The following is a 21345-nucleotide window of genomic DNA, read 5'->3' on the forward strand; positions in this document are numbered from 1 at the left end:
TAAAAATTTCAAATATTAATTATTTTCAAAATCAGTGCATCTTATACATTGTTCTATGTTTATGAATTTAGGATAAGTAATCAAATTCATCCCTAAAAATATGAGACACCCATAAATTAATTTTAAAAGATAAAAAATCAAATTTAATTATTAAATATGTAAAAGATACAATAAATTATTTCTATCGATAATTTAATAACAAATTAAAATTCATATTCAATAAATATATGTTATTGTTAAATTAATCTTTGAAGTGATATAGGAGTTATTATGTTTAAATGTGAGAAACAATTTATTTAATGAGAATACTTATGTTCTATTTTCACGTGCAAAATGTTTTTGAATGAGCAACAATATCATATTAAAAGTAAAATTAATCTCGACTTCAACGTGTTAAGAAAAACTTTGTTCTCTAACGTGAGAAAAAAAAAAAACCGATTTACCCTGTACTTAATGGACCCTACCTACATCCAAATTTGGCAACCAAGTTGGTCAGCTGAAAAACAATGCAAAAACACCTTACCTAGTTACCTTACCATACTGACAAGAACGTAAGAGGAGTAAATTTGTTTAATTTATTAAATTAAATTTGTTGGGGTTTGAAAGTTGAAGCTGTTAGTGACGTGAGGGTTGAGTTGTTGATATACACTGAAAGAAAGGTAAACACAAACCAAACTAAACGCCATAGCATGGAACGAGTGAGTGAGTGAGGGTCCTCCTATGATAATATTTTTCTTCTTTTTTTTGCAATTATTATTTGCTTCTATTAATCTCCCCAGTAATTATTTATACCCCTTTTTTTTCACGCTGGGTGTGTTTGTTACCGATTGAAAACTTTGAAGAGTGATTTCAGAGGAAGAGTCTAGAAGGTCTTGTGAGCATTCATTCGTTCTACTTCAACCTAAGCAACACAACAGTGAGAGAGAGAGAGAGAGAGAGAGAGAGAGATGGGTAGAGGAAGGTGCTTCTTGGACATTAGCATAGGGCAAGAGCTCGAAGGGAGAATAGTGGTGGAGCTTTATGATGATGTTGTTCCCAAAACTGCTGAGAATTTCAGAGCTCTATGCACTGGTGAGAAAGGCATTGGTCCAAATACTGGGGTGCCCCTTCATTTCAAGGTCTTGTTTTTTTTTTTTCCCTTTCTTTCTATACCTTTTATCTCTTACTTTTTGCACATACCCATTTTCTATATCTATTCAATTCGATATTTTCGCCTCTTAAAGATTGTTTCTTTGGACCTTGTTTGTGAAATGGTTTATGCCAATGTTCATGAATTTTTAGTCCTACGCGATTTGAATGGAATGATTGATGTTTTTTCTGTTACTGGAATGCACCGTGTGCTTTCAAAACTTGATATTTTGATCTGGGGCATTGAGTATTGTGTGCTATAGTTCCCTTTTCATTGCCATGTCTCGATTATTTTGAGAATTTTGGCTGCTTTAAGATCTGGACTTTGTAGTAATCCAAGGGTTGAAGGTGCTTTTTATTTTTCGCTTTTGGACGCGTATTTCTGAAAAGACGGTTATGACCTTTTTTTTTGGTTATAGATACTTTATAGTATAGTGTTTCAAATTTATAACCATATTCCTGGAAAATGATTCTTTTACACGTATCAATGTTAAGGGTGTTACTGTTTATTCATTCTAAAGCTTTGTTTTTTTCCGGGGAGGGTGGTTTGTGAAATTCCATATATTATTTCTATTTGATAATATTCCTCAACTCGTTGTATAATAAACGACAATTGCTAATACAATATCCCAGAGATATGCCAACCTTCTTCTGGGTATTCCAGATTTTGGTTTTTAAAATGATATAATAATTATCTTGGAATTTAATATCAGCAATGCAGAAGAGAAAGAAAAAAGATAATAACATATATCGGAAGATATAATAGTTTAAATTCTAGTAATTCATGTTATGATGTCGTACCATAAGGTGACATTGACCTTGAAGTATAAAATTTGTTCTTTGTTTATATTGATTAAAACTTCAGCAGGGAATTCATTATTCTTCTGGTCTGTTCTTAGTTCATTGCTCAAGAATTTCCTGTAAAATATGTTCAAATCGGGAAAAATGTTACTCAAGCATCTATGGCCTAGTTGAATCTCTTGTCCTATGTTTTAGTAGTCAGGTCTGAATCTGTTGGCTTTGGTCCGAAGACAGTTCAGCATATCATCATCTGATTGAAAATTTTCATGCTTGCAGATATATATGTTTTAGTTTGCACCCTGAGTTTTGCTTCGTGATAATATATGTTAGGAATTTAGGATATGGTGATAAATAGTTCCCATCTCTTTACTTATTTCTGGGGCATATTGGTGAGGCAGTATAAAATATAAATTATAATAAAGTAAAAGGACAAAGCAGTTCTTCTTATTAACTTCCTTAGATGATTTATTGCGATATAGAGATTAGACACCAAGTCTGTTCCCCATATAAGTACTGTCTTATAATGCTTCTTCCACAAGATATTGTCTCCTAAAAAATAAATCAGTGATATTAGTTTCAGGTCAATTAATAAATTTGTGTTATATTATCAGGGATCTTGCTTTCATCGTGTTATTAAAGGCTTCATGATTCAAGGAGGTGATATATCTGCTGGAGATGGTACTGGAGGAGAATCTATATACGGACTTAAGTTTGAAGATGAAAATTTCGAGTTGAAGCATGAAAGGAAAGGGATGTTATCAATGGCAAACTCTGGTCCTAATACAAATGGGTCTCAGTTTTTTATCAGCACTACCCGAACTTCTCACCTAGATGGTAAGCATGTTGTATTTGGGAAAGTAGTTAAAGGAATGGGAGTGGTCCGATCAGTTGAGCATGTTGCGACTGGAGACGATGATCGTCCCGCTCTTGATGTTAAAGTTGTGGACTGTGGAGAAATTCCTGAAGGAGAAGATGATGGGATATCTAACTTTTTCAAAGATGGAGACACCTATCCTGATTGGCCAGCAGACCTTGATGAGAGCCCTAATGAACTTGAGTGGTGGATGAAATCTGTTGACTCGATTAAAGCTTTTGGCAATGAGTATTACAGGGTATTGGTGCTATCCCATGGTCCATCTCAGATTATTATTCTGATGTATTTTCATACCCTAACCTGAATAGAGATATATTGATTTTTCTGAGATATGGATGAATATTTTTGTTGTCTGTTAATAGTTGTTTAGTGCTCATTTTTGTGGTGTTGATCCCTCTTCTCCTGTAACTCTTCGTAGCAAGAAAATAATCTTTTTTTTTTTTGCGTGACAGAAACAAGACTATAAAATGGCTCTAAGGAAGTATCGGAAGGCTTTACGCTACCTGGATATTTGTTGGGAGAAGGAAGGCATTGATGAAGGTATGCTGTCTTTCGCTACTATTTGTTTCACTTAATTGTGCAATGCAGTGGTTATGCCCCAACTGCACACTGTACACTCCTACTATGATCATAATAATGTATTATGGTATATTATGCCTTTGCAGAGATAAGTTCAAGTTTGAGAAAAACGAAGTCCCAGATTTTTACAAACAGCTCTGTAAGTAGGAAGTTACTATGTTTGATGTACACAGCTGCAGATAACTTTAAATTGCACTTATATTACCTTTATGGTACTTTACTATTATATTCATTTGAGTTCTGTTGCCAATCTTCATTATTAACTGAAAATTTCTGTTTCCCACCTAATTGTTTGTGTTATGTCATTATTTCAAGGCTTCTAAATTGAAATTAGGGGATATTAAAGGAGCATTACTGGATACAGAATTTGCAATGCGTGAGGGAGATGACAATGCTAAAGCTTTGTTCCGCCAAGGACAGGTTGGTATTGGAATTGAAGACCTTTCTGTCAAATGTTTGGAGCTTTTGTTATCCTTTATTGTATCTGTCTATCTGTTATTATGGTATTTAATGCTTCCTGCTTTTAACTCTGGTAATTAAGTTATTTCGAATTTACCAGGCATACATGGCACTCCATGACATTGATGCTGCAGTTGAAAGCTTTAAGAAGGCACTGACCTTGGAGCCAAATGATGGTTAGTTACGAACATACAATTTTGGGTCAGGCCTTTGTCATGTACTTTTCTGTGTTATAATTGCCGAGAAATATTTGAATTTCTCCATTATTTTAGTTAAGGTATTGATGCATTATTGAGAGTCAGTTTCACATTTTCTTAAATTTAAAATATGGATTTAACCTTTTTAATGATACAAGCTGTAAATTAATATCCAGATGATGAGAGAAGATGGGGAATATAGAGGAAGAAAATTTGAAGATAAAATTAACTTAAGGGCTATTTGGCAAAGAACTGATAATAATGTGTTTGTATATGGCCATTTTCACTAAATTTTATAGTGCAGTTCTGCTACTTCTGTAATAAAAAGTTTCCTGTGGCTTAATTGATATCTCGCTATTTTCAGCTGGAATAAAAAAGGAACTTGCTGCTGCTAGGAAGATGGTGAGTAGGATCCAATTGTTACAGTTTTTTTTTTTTTTTAAAGAATCGCTTCTCATTAAAATGTAATATTTTTTGTTCAATTTTCCATACGTTTGTTTCAACTTTTCAAAATAATCAGAAGCCAAAAAGACTATGAAATCTAATAAAATCAGAAGTTGTTTTGAATAGCTTCTTGTAAAATCAGCTACATCTTTTGAAAAAGTGATTTTTATGATCATAAACAAACAAAAATTTAGCCTTTTTTTATAAAAAAAATCTTAAAATTAATCACTAAGTTGTTTTACATCAAAATCACTTTTTTTTTAATCTGTAACAAACTGCCATATATCTATCTAAATTGAACAAGCATTGAAGCATTATATACTTGTTGGGAATCTAAATATGTTTGTTGCAGATAGCTGATAGGCGTGATCAAGAGAAAAAAGCATATAGCAAGATGTTCCAATAACACTCTGGTGGGTATGTCTCCATCTCTCTGCTAAACAGATAAAGTAATGAATGTGTAGGTATATCAATCACCATGAAAAGTTGAAAACAGCCACATTTGCATGACCACCATCTTGGATCTAAATAGAAATTCATGTGCAACAATAAAAGTTTTCCATGTTTTAGTTATGCTGTCACAATTGCTGATGCATAATCATAGATATATCAATTATTTAATCATTTAGTTCAAAGGAGCAGTTATTAACCCCATACCCTGTCATTTCAGGTTTATGTAAACAACTAGATTGTTGCAGCATATGCATATGGTAAAAGGTTCAGGCTTGAACTTATTGTTGTTACTAAAAGTATTCGAAGTGGGGCTCACATGAAATAAGTGGATAAGGATTGGTATTGTTACATTACATATGAAATTTTTAGCCAACAATTTTGTCAACCTTTTTTTTTACAGTGAAACTCTGATCATTTTCTTGGGCGGTGACATTGAAATGCAATTTAGATGATGGACCAGGCAGTACTGTATGTGATTTTGATATATTGTTACTTGCTGGGAACTTTTACACTCAAAAAGTATAATGTAGCGCATTTTTTGGTTAGAACTTACAAACCATACAGCTACTTGCTGTTTTCAGTTTTGAGCTGAAACTAGTATACGACTGGAAAAATTAAATTAAAATATAAAATACATCATTTATTTTAAATTTACTAAAGAAATATTATTATAAAAAATAAATATAAAATAAAATCATGTTTGTCATGAGAAAATAATTTATTTATAAATGGACATAAGTTATTAAGCTAAATTGTAAGAGTATTAGTAACAAAAAATTAATAAAAAATTTATAACTATTGATTGCTTTAGAATGAATTTTATATAGGGTTAATTAAGTTTTTATTTCCTCAATTTTTAGATTCCAAGTTTCAGTCCATCAATTTTTTTTTATTATTTTTAATCTTTCATTAATTTTTTTATAAATAATTTTAGTCCCTCCAAAAATTTGTCCATTTATAATCTCTCATTTTTTATATTGCACAAAAATCAGTCACTCTTTTATCCATTTTTAGTCCCTTGTTTATTTTATATTTAAGATTAATTTTGAATAATAAAAATAAATGAAAGACTAAAAATAAGAAAACAAATTTAGAGAGACTAAAAATGTTTACGAAAAATTAATAAATGATTAAAAGTTTTAAAAAAAAGTTGAAATTAAAAAAAGTTGAGGGACTAAAAATTTAATTTATCCATTTATATCATGCTTTAGCTTGAAAATGTTTTACCAAGAAAATTTATAATATCATCTTTAAATTTTTGTTTTAGATAAATTTAACTGACATGTTTATGTTTTAAAGTATTTAATTATATTTTAATCCACGTGTATGTAGTCATTTTTTTTTATGGTTTAACTTGATCAATTTTTATAATGTAATATTTACACGTGCTGTTTAATTTCAATATGTCAATATGATATTGTTCATGCTTCTAATAAATATCTTATGAATGATTATTTTGAAATACCTAGTTATTTTTTTGGTGAATTTTCAAAAACCTAGTTTGTGACATAAGCTTAATTCTATTAAATAGTGGATGAAATTAACATGGAGAAACTTAATTGTAAACGAGAGAAAAATGAAGGACTTAATTTGTAAAATTGAAAGATTAAAATTGCATAATTGCCATAAAGACAAAATATAATAAGCACTATTATGTTTTATTACGATGTAGATTGAACTGCATTACAATATTTGGTAAGTTGCTGTAAACCATTTAGGAATGTATGGCTTTTGATAACCTTTCTCAGTTACCAGTATTAATTTAGATAACACCCTAATGTAAATAGGTGCCGGTTCAAGCAATAAGAAATAAAAAAAAGGGAATTCAATTGTTTTAGAAAACTGAGTTGTGAAAGATAAGAATTCACTGAGAATTCTTCTTTGTAATTTGTTTTTTTTTGTACTCTATAGATATTCTTCTTAGATTTTGCATAATACAGTATAACTTTTATAGACAGATTTTCACAATATGTTTAATATGCAAATTTCGTGTCAACGAGTAACTCTTTGTAGTTTACATACGAATCCTCTTCAAATTTAATTGAAAAAGTCATGCTCTTTAATCCAACCACAGGTCCAAAAGAAAAAATTGAACTAATTTATTGCGCGGATCTACATACAGTGAAGAAGAAAGCCACTTAATTAGTCCCAAGTATTGGAGTTGAATGGAGATTTGTATATGTTAAACGTTGCGTTGTGGTAATGTAGAAAAATATATATTGAAGACAAATTTTGTGACATAGTAACTTACAATAATTTTAACTTTTAATACGAAAAAAATGTTATCATGGTAAAGCTATCTAAGGCCACGCCACCTAGTTGTCATGATCACAAAACACGAAATGTTTATGGATTTGTAGACAAAATTTCCGACCCACTAGACTCGGTTAAATCTGCAATAATAAGAAGAAACACTGACTTTTTCCCGTAGAAGAAAAGAAAGAATTGGTGCTTTTGTGCTACATATTTCCATTTCTTCTCGAGTTATATTATTTAGTAACAATGTTCTACAATTTTTTTTGTATAATTATTTTTTCTATCATGAAACACCCCGGATAAATTATATCAAAATGAGAGAGATCCAGAATTGTATATGTAAGACATTATATAATTAAAGATTATTGATATTACCTATAGTGATAAGATACATTTATTTTTCAATAATCTATCACTTAAGAACTTCACAATACGTATTTGATTTGAATTAGTTTGAGATGAATGATCTTATAAATTTTTTTTAAAAAACCGTGTGAATGAAAATAAAACACTCGTGTTAATTTATGAAGATCCTCATTAATGGATTTATATATAATTTAGGGTATGCAGATGCACCTCCTAAATTTGATAAGTTACTTCTAAATATCTTAAATTTTCGTGTTTGACCTCCCCTCTAGTTTATTATATTTGAACCCACTACTCTCCAATATATATATATATATAGACATACACACCAAAACATACACACCAAAACAATTACTTATAATTTTGAAATGACACTCCCTATATTAGGATGCCCATTCCGAAAGACAAATCAACTCAGGTTTTAAATAAAAATGAAAACCTAAGTACTTACATTTCAGTGGTAAATGCTATCATATGAAGGCTCGGGCATAAATATTTGCAAATAAAATTGAGTTGACAGGGAGTACACCTATAAAATTGCAAATAGATAATATGCTTACTTCTTTCTTCTTTTTTGTGTAGCAATAAAGAAATCATATTAAAGAGTTAAACTCACGATAGTAATATAAATTTCTTCTTTGGTTCAGAAATCAAATGAAAATGAAAATTTGAACTCACGATTAGTGATACCATTAGGAAGATAGATCCTGGTATGATTTGTTTTTCATCCCAATTATAGCAAAGTCAAGAGCATTTCTCAACATAATTCAGTTTATTAATTTCAGATTATCAAAATCACAAGTTCATGAACTCTTTTTTTACCCTCAAAAAATTAAAGTTATAAATTCCAATTAATGAATCGATGCAAGGGACGTAAGATGTGAAAGAGACCAAATATTGTGGGAGAAGTTGATGGCAGGAAATTGGAAAAAATTTAAAAAATGCAACACTACATATTGAACTTGATTCCGAATTCAACACACGCATATCAAACGAATCAAAAGTTAATTTGGTCATTCTGCACCACTACACACATTCCATGATTAGCACTTAGTTATCCTTCACTCACCCTATAATCCCATATAAACGCCCTTAAACTCCGACCAACAACACCAACCATATCACAATTAACACACTCCCTTGCTAAATCTGCATGAGAGACAGGGACTACACCATGGCCACCAATTTTGCTCAGTGCCTCATCTTACTGGCTATAACAGCTTCAATATTTGAAGTGAGTATGGCCAACAAGGACTGGTCTTTTGGTTTTAACTACACTGATTGGTGGTCCAAGGGAAATCATAGTTGGTGGTTCTGAGCATTGGCACTTTGGCTATAACTACACCAATTGGGCCATCAATAATGGCCCTTTCTATTTCAACGATACCCTAGGTAACCTTGTACTTCTTCACTCAAACAACCTAAATTATAATATATATATTTTTAATTTTAATGTCAATAAATTTACAATAACTTTTATACCTTACTCACTTAATTGATCTACACTCCTTAAGACTAAATTTCAAGAATTTAATTTTTGTGCAATATTGATATTTACATTTTGAATCAATTAGAAGTTGTGTTGTATTTGCGAAGGAGTTAAATCCAAAGCAATTAATTTGTGATCACAGAAAAGCTTCCCCTACGTTGCTTTGGTGTTTGTCTTGGAAAGCAAATTTTTCCGTTGAATGTGATTTAGACGTGTTTTCAAATACATTCTAAATAATTATTATAAAAGTTAAAAAAATCTGATTGATTAATAATGTAGCAGTGCATGTACTATTTATATTTAATTACTCTTATTTCAAACATCTTATATTAATATTATATATCTCTATCTCCAAATAATTTTGTGTAGTTTTCAAGTATGATGCTCCAAATGCGACTAGTTTTCCACACAGTGTGTACTTGTTAGCGAATTTTTGGAGCTTCTTGAATTGTGATGTTAAGAAGGCAAAGATGCTGGCGAACCCTAAGCAAGGTGCTGAAGAGGGCTTCAAGTTCGTGTTGAAGAAGTGGCAGCCATACTACTTTGCTTGTGGTGAGAGAAATGGATTTCATTGCAACAATGGACAGATGAAGTTCGCTGTTATTCCAATGCTTCGTCCCTTCTGGCCATGGCCATGAGAAAATTAATTAATATGCATGCAATACAACTACAAGATGTTTAATAATAAGGAGTAGCTAGCTCTTGAAAAGGCATATGCGGTGGCTAAAGATTGCTACGGTTTTCCTTTCTTGTCTTTTGGCTGCGAAAATAACTTCAGTGATTGATTGGTCTGAGGTTCTTTCAAATGTTTTTTCACATATTTATACTAAAACATCTAAAATAATTGTCTATTTTTTTGTTTTACAATGTTCAGCCACTATTGGTTCCCTAACACTATCATATCGGAGATATATATATATATATATATATATCGTCAATTTTGGTTAGATTTGTCTCTGCTATGACCTTCAGCACGTTCCATCTTCAGCTCCTATTTTCTTATAGTAATTTTATAAATTTTATTACTATTATAAACTGTCAAAAATTACTAATTAAATACAACTAAAGTCAAAATTTTAAGTAAATCTTACCGACACACATACGAAATAGTCACAAAATCATAGTGTGGTCATATACATCTCACTATGAATTAGAAGATTTATTAATGATAGTCCCACACTGATTTAAAAACAAAAAATGGATATTAAATAAAATACTGGAATCACTGTAGACACTTAACTTTTTTTAAGTAAACTAGTTAGGTTGTGTGATGCACGGATTAATTTTTTTTAATATTTCTTTTGTAATCACAATTAAATATGTAACATAATATATCATTAAGTGAAATTAAAATATGAACAGAGTCAACATACTATATTATACAAAAGGCATAAAAGGCTACAAAAAACACAATTGTGTATGTACATGTTCCCAACAACAAATCAATTTTTTTTTTAATTTTATTTTCCAATCACTATTCTTATCAACACCATAAAAAAATGACCCCCAAAATACATAAAATATCAAATACATATTTTTTTCATTTTACACCCACAGTATAATGCAATCAATATATTTGTATGCACTTTTGTAATATTTTAAAATTATAGATTCATTGCATCCAAAGCTCTCTAAATGTAACTCAATTTTGTGGACTGCATTTGTAGTTTGTTACTAAAACTGGCTTATAACACCTGTATGATTACTTATTGCATCCTGTTGTAAAACTCTTAGTAATATAAAGAAAAAAAAATTAATCTTGAACTTTGATTACAGGAAACTTGGGAAAAAACAATCAAATATTCTAAAGTTGAGATCAAAGGAAACATCATAGATTGCTTAAATTTGCAAATCCATTTTAACCTTTAAAATCACATAATTGAATAATTTAAGCACCCTTTGATAATGAAATTTGATAGAAGCGGAGAGGTAAATACTGCAAATAAATTAAAAGATAATAAATTAAAATCATATTCTTCAGGAATGAAATACAAATTAATGGAAAATAACTGAAATTGCTTACCGGGCAATTTATGCGAAAAGATAAATATCAAAAGTCGTTAGGGGATTTAACTTTTTCATGAAGATAAGGAAACAATCACAATCTCAATTTATTAAAGTCAACCAACCACCATTTGAAATGTAGGAGTTCATTGAAGAATTGTGGGTTGATATTCTGACCTACGCTAGTGCTCAATATAGAGCAGGTATGAATACTCACAAACTTAGAAACTCATTTCTCTCTCATGTTTGGCTCCTTCAAAGCTCATTTTGGTTTGTTGGACCAATTTAAAATAACACCTCCACAGGTGAGTGTGTAAATGTTGGGCTACTGAAAAAGCAAAACCTTAATCCACCATCTAGGCATAAATAATCTTTGAAACCGGTTGAGCTTCTACGACGTTTCTTTGAAACCGTCGTTGAATTGCTGACGTAATAAGCTGCTTTTATAGTAATGGTTGTTGTTATTTGTAACATATTAATAGAATGTTTTGGACTTGGGTACTATGTCGAGTCGACAACACTTTATTTACATACGTCAGAGTTTGTGCTTAAATAATCTTTTCTGAATTCACGTTATGCACCTAAAATAAATCATCGTTGAAGAAGTTCAAGAAAGATTGTTTTATCCCCTGTTAGTATAAATTAAAAGTATGCACAGGTATTAGGTGCCACTACTCCCTCCTATCTTCATATGTATTACTACAATGGCATGCTATTACAATATGCTAATGCAAGCAAATTATTTAAAGTAAACCATATATCTGTGACATGGAATGAAAGAATCTCTTTTATCTGGGCTTATAGGCTCATGCGGCGGTACATATCAATGTGAATCAATTAGTCTGTTGACAAATGACAGTGAAATACTTTAGAAATCATTCAAGCACCAGATCACTAGGGTTCATAGATTAATTCAAGCAAGATATGGCTACCCAAAAGAAATTAAAAAAAAAAATAGAAGAGACAAATTCACAGCGTTTCAATCACATGCTTGAGATGCTTCAAAACATGAGCATTGAATCAAAATTGCATTAGTAGATGCATATTTACTCAAATAATAAATATTATGGTTTAGAAAATTGTAAGTAAAACACCAAAAGATTGCGTGTCAATGTGTGTAAAGCTGATTTTCCGATATCAATTTAGGAGGAAGTGGTGGCGGGTCTGAAGATGGTAGAGTGCTTCATATAGTAGATCCATGGCACTGCTGAAGCATAGCACCAGTTGACCAGCAAGTCCCCGGGCATATAGGCCTTAAGCCACGACTAGCAGGTTGGGACAGGTAATAAGTATTAAGTTCACCAAGACATTGAAGTCACTTCCTCTATGAGGATCTATCTAAAATTTATAAGGATTTAGGCTCTTCCTATTAATACTAAATAAATATTCACGAACCAACTTAACAATCACTCCTCAGATGATTTGAAATAACAAAAATACGAATCTAATCTCAATTCCTGTCTACTATCTCTATGAAAATTGTCAAAATATAACATTAAAAAGGATTTAAGAAAGAACAAAATAATCAGACAATGTTGATTACTTCTTAATCTTATATTTCAGTGTTCCTCCCATGCCTTTCATCAATTGTCATCTATGGGGAACTTGTATGATTCAAAAATCACAACAATCAACATCAAATAGAAGTTAAAGGGTTAGAGGTGGGAGACTGTGGTCTGTCTGAGAAGGGAAGTCCCAATTACAGTCTTTACTTAGAATGCATTGAGCTAATGATTCTCTATTATTCTGATTAAGGAAGTTTTCTTTGTTCTTTCTTATTTTTCTTTAGATTATGATTAGAGTTTTGTGTTTTATTAATTTAACAGGGTGTTTGTCTGTGTAAATATATCCTATCAATTATCTTCAGTAACAAGGCTACAGATATTCAACTAGTATATATAAATATGCAAGTTTAGTCCAAGATTACCCGGGAAAGCAAATACATTTGCTGAGATTTGATCCAAGACTTGTTTATCCTACTCTAATTTCAGCAGAAGTAAAAAAAAAAAAAAAAATCAAATTTAAAAAGTGAAGCTCGAATATTTTAAAAGAGAAATGTAAGTACATACTTGATTGAGATGTTTAAAAGCTGAAAGAAGTACCCTCTCCTGCTTTTCTTTGTGGTAAAATGAGGAAAAACTTTAAAATATTGGACCATTTTCAACCATTTTGACTTCTCAAAACTAAAGGCATTGTAAGCATCAAATGACTAGTTTTTATTCCTTTGATATTACAAAAATATAGTATAAGTAGTATTAAAATATAAGTGTGAGGTGAAATCTTACATTAAATAGGAATGAAAAAGTTAAGCATTATATTAGTGAGGATAAGATCCATAAATTTGAACCTTAAAATTTTGGATTAAAGTGTGATGTTAGATTCACTTGTGTGATTTGGTCATAGTCCTGCGGAAGACCAAAGCTACTGATCCAGCAACTAATATTGTCAGTCCATAAGCCTCCTTCCAATTTGTGGCACAAACTGAGTACTGCACAGAATGATAGAAATGAAACTTCATCACACACTCCGGCACCTGATCGCAGCACATTCACTCTTCCGTCATTTGTCATTAAGTGTCATAACACATTCATAATTGTTGGTTGGAGCAATGATAGCTCCAATACATGCATTTGTATCGGTTTCCTTCTCTAGATGGACATCGCACTACTTTGCAATTAAGGGTCTAGGATCTTTTTGTAAGCTCCATGAATGTGTAGACTGTTTGGCAGTATTTATAAAGGGTGGAGAGATTCCAATTTCTTTGGGACAGACCAACTTGTTCATTTTGTTTTGCAACAAAAAAATTAAGATAAAGGGTAATTTCTTCCCATTGAACTAGTTAGAAGAACTCCCAAGTGTTTAGCCATTGCTTAACCTCCAATGATTTAAGATCTACGATCTTAACATGCTTGCGGGATAAATCAGAGGAAGTTGGGATGTCAAATCCTTTAGGCGTTGTCCCTGGATATAGATATCTTTTTATTGAGGAAAGGTGATCAATTTTTCACAAGTGAAATAGAATTTCACAGAACCATTATTACTTATCACCTAGCTACAGATCTGTTTTATTATTACTGTGAGAACCAACCGAGTTCTTCTGAATTAGATACAACAAGGAAGAAGTGCAAAGAGATGTCTGATTATATGTTTACATCTTGGTTAAGAAAAGTCACATGTTGCCAGTAGGAGCAGGGCTGATAACTCTTCGTTACACAGTAGTTGAAGCCATGAAATTTTTTGAACAAATCAAAGTTGTTCCACAACAAGATAGTTTAGCTGAAACTTGTAGGAAGTTGCTTCAACAAGACACAGCTACATCAGAAGATGATGATGATGAAGACTCAGATGCAAAGTGCATCTGTTCTATTTCGTGCTTGTGCAGTCACAAAACAACTCATTGATGCAGAAGATAGACTTCCAACGTGGGAGTTCGTTCAAAAGTTGTGGATTGAGATTATGAGCTATGCTGGTGCTCAATGTAGAGTAGATATGCATGCCCATCAACTCAGAAGAGGCCCTGAGTTTCTCTCTCATGTTTGGCTCCTGCAAGCTCATTTTGGTTTATTGGATCAATTTCAAATAACACCCCATTAGGTAATTAAGCGTGTAAATGCTAGGCTACTCAATAAGGAAACCTTAATCCACTTTCTAGCCTCTAACATTTTGTCGTTGAAATTTGCAATTTTCTTAACTCATGGATGGGGTACTATGTCAAGTCACCAACACTTTATTATTAAATTTACATACGTTATAGTTAGTGCTGCTTAAATAACCTATTATCAATTCAGGTTATGCACCTAAAACAAATCAACATATATGAGGTAAAAAAAGGATCATCGGTATGGATATCAGGTGCCACTACTCCTAGCTTGTGAGACAATGGAGAAGGTACCGTTCCAGAAAAATATTGGTGAGGCAATTCAATCTCCATCGTCATTAGTTTAGAGGTTCATAAAAGCGTATCATTCCACTTAATGAGTACTTGCATAAGCATAAATAAACAACAACAATGATTTATGTAGTTGCACTTGCACGTACCTTCACCTCTTCATTACTTTATTTTTTCTCTTTTTATTTCTTAATCATGTCATATCACTTAAAAAAAGTCAAATAGTGAACTTTTAGGAAATTAACCTCTCCAAATTAATACTAAAATTTTGGCATTTTAAACATGCATCTTAAATTAGAGGGCGAGCCCTGATGCAGCGATAAAGTTGTGCCTTGGTGACTTATTGGTCATGTGTTCGAATCCGGAAACAGCCTCTTTGCATATGCAAGGGTAAGGCTGCGTACAACATCCCTCCCCCATACCTTCGCATAGCGAAGAGCCTCTGAGCAATGGGGTACGAAGTTTTTTAAACATGCATCTTAAATTAACTTCATGCTTACTTGAAATTTGTGTCTGATATATAGAGTCTCGTTTGCAAAGGCGACTTGATAAATGATATTATGATAAATATACCCTTTAGGCTTGAGTGTGATTCTTTTTAATGATATATCCTTTGTACAAAACATATAAACTTTTTGAATATTTCAGCTAAGTATTTTTCTTTATTTATTTCACACAGCTAGCTAGTACTGCATTAAAAAAAAAAGAAAAAAAAGACACCTAGCTAGTAACATTTGATGTTCTTTAGGATATTCTGGATTTTAAGTTGCATGGTTAAATTATAATTGATATTTGAATTACAAATGCTTGAATTATATCTACATTATTATAGTAATATTTTTAATGAAAATTTTTAGAGTACTAACTTGCTAAACATTTTATAAATGTTAAAAAACGTTAGCGATATTTTTACTGACATTTTCTTTTGAAGACTATTTCGATAATTAATTAAAATTTATTAGAAATTACTAATTTTGATAGATTTGGTATAGAAATGTGCAAATTGCTCCCCTTAATTCAAAATTATCTCCAGTGGTGAGATATATACATTTTTTAAGTAAAGGTATAAGACTTATTACAACTAGATATTAACATACGCGTTGTGCGGGTGGAGAATTGTAAATTATGTATCTTGAAGATATTAAAATTATACTTGTTCTCAATAGATTCAATAATCTAATTTTTTTTTTTTAAAAAAAAAAACTAAATCCAAAAGGATGCAAAGGAAATTATTATATTTTTTCAAAATAACCCTAACACCCTCTCTTTACTTAAATTTGATTGTGTAGGATAAAAAAATGTTACTCCCATATGTAAAAAAAAATTGTCCCTATTTTTTTAAAATTTGATTTTTAGTTCCTGGAATCTCATTAAATAAAAAGAATATGTTTAATTTTTTTGAAACTAAAAACTAAAATGTCTAAAAATTTAAAAACCTTGACCCGTCAAATAAAAATTTAGGGATTAAAAATCTTAATCGAAAAAAGTTGAGAAATCTTGACCCATCAAACTTTAATTCAAGGACTAAAAATCAAATTTCTCAAAATTTTAGTGACTACAAACTTAATTAACCCAAAAAAATTATAATAATTAATAAATAAAATGAAATGTATTTGGTTCAAACTCTAACAACTCAAAAAAATTACAACCCAATAAGTAAGTATTTGAGTGATTTAATTTTAATTTAGTTGAGCTTAATTTGTCTTAAATAGAAGAGACGTGTCTTAAATAATTAATTGTGATTCTGTGATTCATAATCGATAGAGTAATTAAAGAAAAGAATGAAAAAGAGATAAAATGACTATTTCTTAGTAATGATTAAATAGAGTACTTTACAAGATCATATATATAAAATTCTCTGCAATTGCATTCTTGTATTGGCTGCCTGTATGTGATTGAGTTGTGTAGTATTGTATTTAAATAATTAGTACAATATTATAATTAATTAAATTGTTTGCCTGTTGGGTGAATTTATTTAAATTCTAAAATTTACATGTTAATTCAATTCTTATAAAGTTTTGTCCGTAAATAATTTATTTACAAATGAAAATATTGATTGATCAATTAGTAAAGTTTTATAGAATTTAGTTGCATTAAATTATAATTATACTGTCTAAAATTACGTTATGTAAACTAAACTTAAGGTACCTAAATCCCTTGATCCTATGGATTAACCCTTTTAATCACTGGGTATCGCCCCAAATCCACTTGACTTTGAAGGAAAATATCCGAAATGATGTTAAGTGGAGGACATACCTTGGTGCTTGGGAAAACATTTTAACACACTGTTCAATTATACAATCGAGATTCACAGTAGTTCCTACCAATCCATATTCATTTGGACCAAAAGGTTAATTAATTTGGCAGATTCGCACCACTAAACTACTATTCCTACTCCCAATACTATTATTGGCATTACTAACACCTGTGGAATCCCTCTTTTGCCCATATCCCTACGACTCCTTTCCTTCTCCTTTGACTTCTCTCTCGAGCCACCCCCCACCTCCTCCCCTTCCCCTCAGATTTTCTCCTCTCCTTCATGCAATGCCACCCACCCAAGTTGTTATTGTACAACATACAATAAAATTATATTTTTGTTATTTTTTTCCACCTCCTTTAATGTAACAAAAACACAATTCTATTGTAGAAATGTATAACAAAATTGTGTTTATGTGGGAAGAGTAATTTTGGAATAACACGAAAAACCACTCACATGGGTAGTGCCAATAGCAACTCCCAGTCACCTCATTTTTCAATGTTCCACCTCCTTAGTCATAGTCAACCTAAGGCCTCTACACTATATAAACCACCCTTGCTCACACCAAAGCACATCAAATTTCAGTTTACTCATTTCCTTCATTTTATCAACTTTATTTGTTTGTGGTATATAGTGTTCAAGTATGATGCTCCAAACGCGTGCACATCTTTCCAAACTTCAGGAGTTTTTTGAATTGTGATGTGAAGAGTGCTAAGATGGTGGCGAATCCCACACAAGGTGGAGAGAGGGCTTTCATTTCGTGTTGAATAAGTGGCAGCCTTATTTATTTCTTTGCCTGCGGTAAGAGAAATGGTTTCCATTGCAACAATGGACAGATGAAATTTTCTGTGATGCCAATGCTTCGTCTCTTCTGGCCATGGCCATGAGAAAACTATTCATGTATACAAAAACAAGCTAGCTACTGCTTCATTTATTATACACCCCAACAAATAAAGCAAGTTTTATCGTTAATTCTGTTATATTTATACTTTATCAAGATACTAATTGAGTGATGCATTTTGACAAAATAATGTTATAGGGATATATAGGATGATTAAATGTTGAAGTTTCTTTTTAATGTTTCTGCAGTGTTAACAAATGAAACTTTTTACATAGTATATTCTCTCCGTCACATAATAATTTTCGTATAAAAAAATTAATTTCTGTCAAAATAATTATTATTTTAATTTTTTATTGTAATGTTAATTATTTTTTATTTATATTTTATAATATTAATAATATGGAATAAAAACACAAAAAATAAATTAATAATAATGAGATTAATTTTATAAAATTGATATTATCTTTCGTTTATATTTATTGTTTTTTATTTATGTAAAATAATCTATGAAAATAATTATAATAAGACAGAGGGGCATACTGGAAGGCTTGTAGTTGTACACTTTTAAATTAATTGATGGTTTTTGGCAATAATGTTTAATTCTCTTCCTCACTAAACTTTTAAACTAAAAATAAAACGGTGACTAGAATTTTATTAAATGGGACATATATTGGCGTTGTTTAATTTGGTCAAATAATACTTTAATTAGAAGCAATATAGTACTACTATATTCTATAATTATGCCATACGAACTATTGAATTTATGAAGTCTGATTCTGGCATGTTGCCACCATCCAATGTTATTTTTGTCTCAATATCAATGAAACTGGATAACCACTTAATGTATCATCTTATATTATTTTTTTTACGTAACAACGTCATATAATAAAGTTTGTGGCCAGTAAAAAAAAAAGGTTTGTTAAAACTTTTAATGATAATGGCAAAGATTTAAAAGAAGAAAACAGGAAACTAGTATCATCGTCTTTTTTTTTTTTTTTAATTACAAGTTCTTAAAATAGCATTTATGTACGCCTTAGAAATATTTTCACATTATTTCTACAAAAATTTCAGGCTACCTACCTAAAATAAACATAACAGCATGCTAGAATTTCCCCGTGCATAGATTCCAATTTTATATTGTATAAATATTATAAAAAATAAGCTTCATTTTATACATTAGTGGCGTTTAATATTATAGTTTACAGATACAACCTATAGCTAGTTTACAGATTGACATATGTTCTAGGAATATTTACACTATCGATTTTAGATATATTCATTTTCAATTGACCACCAACTTAAAATCAATACCAAAGCTCATCCTGAATTGCCATGTAATCCACTTAACTCACAAGTTGAGGTTGATCAACCCGGATTAATTAAGCCAAGTCATTTTTTTTTAAAAATACTTTTCCCTTATTTGAGTTATAACTATAAATCCCTTTTATCTATTTATTCTTTAAGTTTGATATTATAAATTAGTATGTTGTTTAGACTTTTTATATTTATATTTGTCTTTTTTTTTAATTTTGTTAAAATAAGTGAAATAATTTATGAGTATGCTCATGAACTAACAGACCAATTAATTTATGAGTGACACCATGAGCTAGTTGGTATCTTAACGTCAAAGGGACCTTGGCTTGGTGTATTTTTTTTTTCTATCGTAAAATGTTAGTTTATTAATAGTTTTGTTAAAAATATTAACAGAAGGAATTTAAACGTGTGAGTTCTTCTTTTTTTCTTCTTCCTTTACCTTTTCCTGTTCACACAGAATTAACCTTATATCTTTCACCTTGGCTTCGTGTTTTGTTGGGTAAATGTTGTGGATCAAGGGATTGAGGTAATTGGCTTGACGCAGTAATCTTGTGAATGGTTTGAAGTTTGAAAACATGGGAGCTGGATTGGTTGCATTGTATGTGTTGGCTAGGCGTGAGGGGTGGTTAATGCAGCACTTTTTTCTTTTTATTTTCATTCGATGGTTAATGCAGCACTTGTTTACACTGATAGGCGCGACTGAACTTAGCTTCTATAGTGTAGCACGTGCTAGCTCCTCTCCTTGTTAATGTTGCACCATTTCACGCTCCACTTGTGCATGCAACTGAGCAAAGTAGTACCATAATCGATGATAATTTAGTTTACATAAGAATAAGACAATTTTGATTTACTTCTTACATATAATTTCATGATAAATTGTTCTCTCAATTTTATAATTTAATATTAAATTAATTTTTAAAAAATACAATTTAATATCATATTAATATTCCTTAAAAATGATAACTTAATAATAAAATAGTCTTATAAATTTAATGATAAGTTAAAATTATTGTATTTTTTACACATTCAAAAACTAAATCAAAAATTTTTATTTTTTCAAAACTAAATTGTCATCTATTTATAAGTTTAGGAACCAAAAGGTTGATTTACCCATTAATTGGGGTTGTAATGGTTATTAGTTACTATTAGAGACTGCAATATTGCTCGTGACAGGAAAGCCTAGCTAGAAACTTTATGACTCGGTTAATACCCATAGAAACTTTATGTTCTTTCCATGTTTTATGCAAATATGATGGCTGATTTTTTTTGCCAACGAGGCTAAGATGAGTACAGTAAGTCAGTAAGTGGATAGAAGAACCACCAAATTATATTGCTCGTATTTTTTAGCTCAGAGATGCTAGTTAAAAAAATGAAGATAAAAAATATTTTTCCGTATCTCAAGTGCATATGCTTATTTGTAGGAGATAATGATGAACTTTTTACCCCAACAATACAAATAAAATACATATTTATCCGATAATACAAGTCAACTATTATTTATATTTATGATACAAATTACTATTCATAGGTGAGAAATCATCTCTCTTTTATTTTTTTTCCCATTTTTTATGTTAAGAAATTGATTTTCCAAAAATCAATTTGTTAATGCTTTTTCTTTTGAATCCACCTTACTACCTTAATTCCTGGTGAACCAAAGTCCTAAGATCCTTTTAAAAAAAATAGTTGAGAATGTGTTTTTTTTTTTTTACTTATTTCAGTTTTGTTTTTTGATTTTTTAAAAATAGTTTTCTAATATTTTTGTTACCCTTTGTTTTTTAAAAAATTATGTGTTTTTGTTTTTTTAATTTTTTTTTAATTTGTTTAGTTTACTAATTTATATTTATATTAATTTAAAAGAATATAATTTATCTACACTTATGTAAAAACTTGAATATAAAATACATGTTTAAATTGATTAATAGACCAAGTTAAATTTTTAAATTGATTAAATCAAAGCTGAAAATAAAATCTATAGATCAAACTCAACCCTTACA

At 30.5% G+C, this 21345-nt stretch overlaps 1 protein-coding gene and 1 pseudogene across 2 annotated transcripts; both read left to right on the forward strand.

Moving 5' to 3' along the window:
- Positions 1-652: 652 nt before the first annotated feature.
- Positions 653-5483, forward strand: CYP16 (peptidyl-prolyl cis-trans isomerase CYP16). 2 transcript variants are annotated; one of them, XM_006583807.4, is made up of 9 exons: positions 653-1118; positions 2541-3041; positions 3256-3343; positions 3469-3521; positions 3698-3802; positions 3942-4017; positions 4403-4440; positions 4835-4899; positions 5153-5483. In XM_006583807.4, the coding sequence occupies exons 1-8, from the start codon at positions 948-950 to the stop codon at positions 4886-4888; spliced, it is 1086 nt and encodes a 361-aa protein (XP_006583870.1). In that variant the 5' UTR covers positions 653-947; the 3' UTR covers positions 4889-4899; positions 5153-5483. The 2 variants fall into 2 exon arrangements, with proteins under 2 accessions (XP_006583870.1, XP_003529384.1); XM_003529336.5 differs by having other exon boundaries at positions 4835-4895.
- Positions 5484-8731: 3248 nt separating this feature from the next.
- Positions 8732-9684, forward strand: LOC100797858 (uncharacterized; annotated as a pseudogene).
- The last annotated feature ends 11661 nt before the right edge of the window (positions 9685-21345 follow it).

This window comes from Glycine max, chromosome 7, assembly GCF_000004515.6.
Source record: "Glycine max cultivar Williams 82 chromosome 7, Glycine_max_v4.0, whole genome shotgun sequence".
NCBI classification, from domain to species: domain Eukaryota; kingdom Viridiplantae; phylum Streptophyta; class Magnoliopsida; order Fabales; family Fabaceae; genus Glycine; species Glycine max.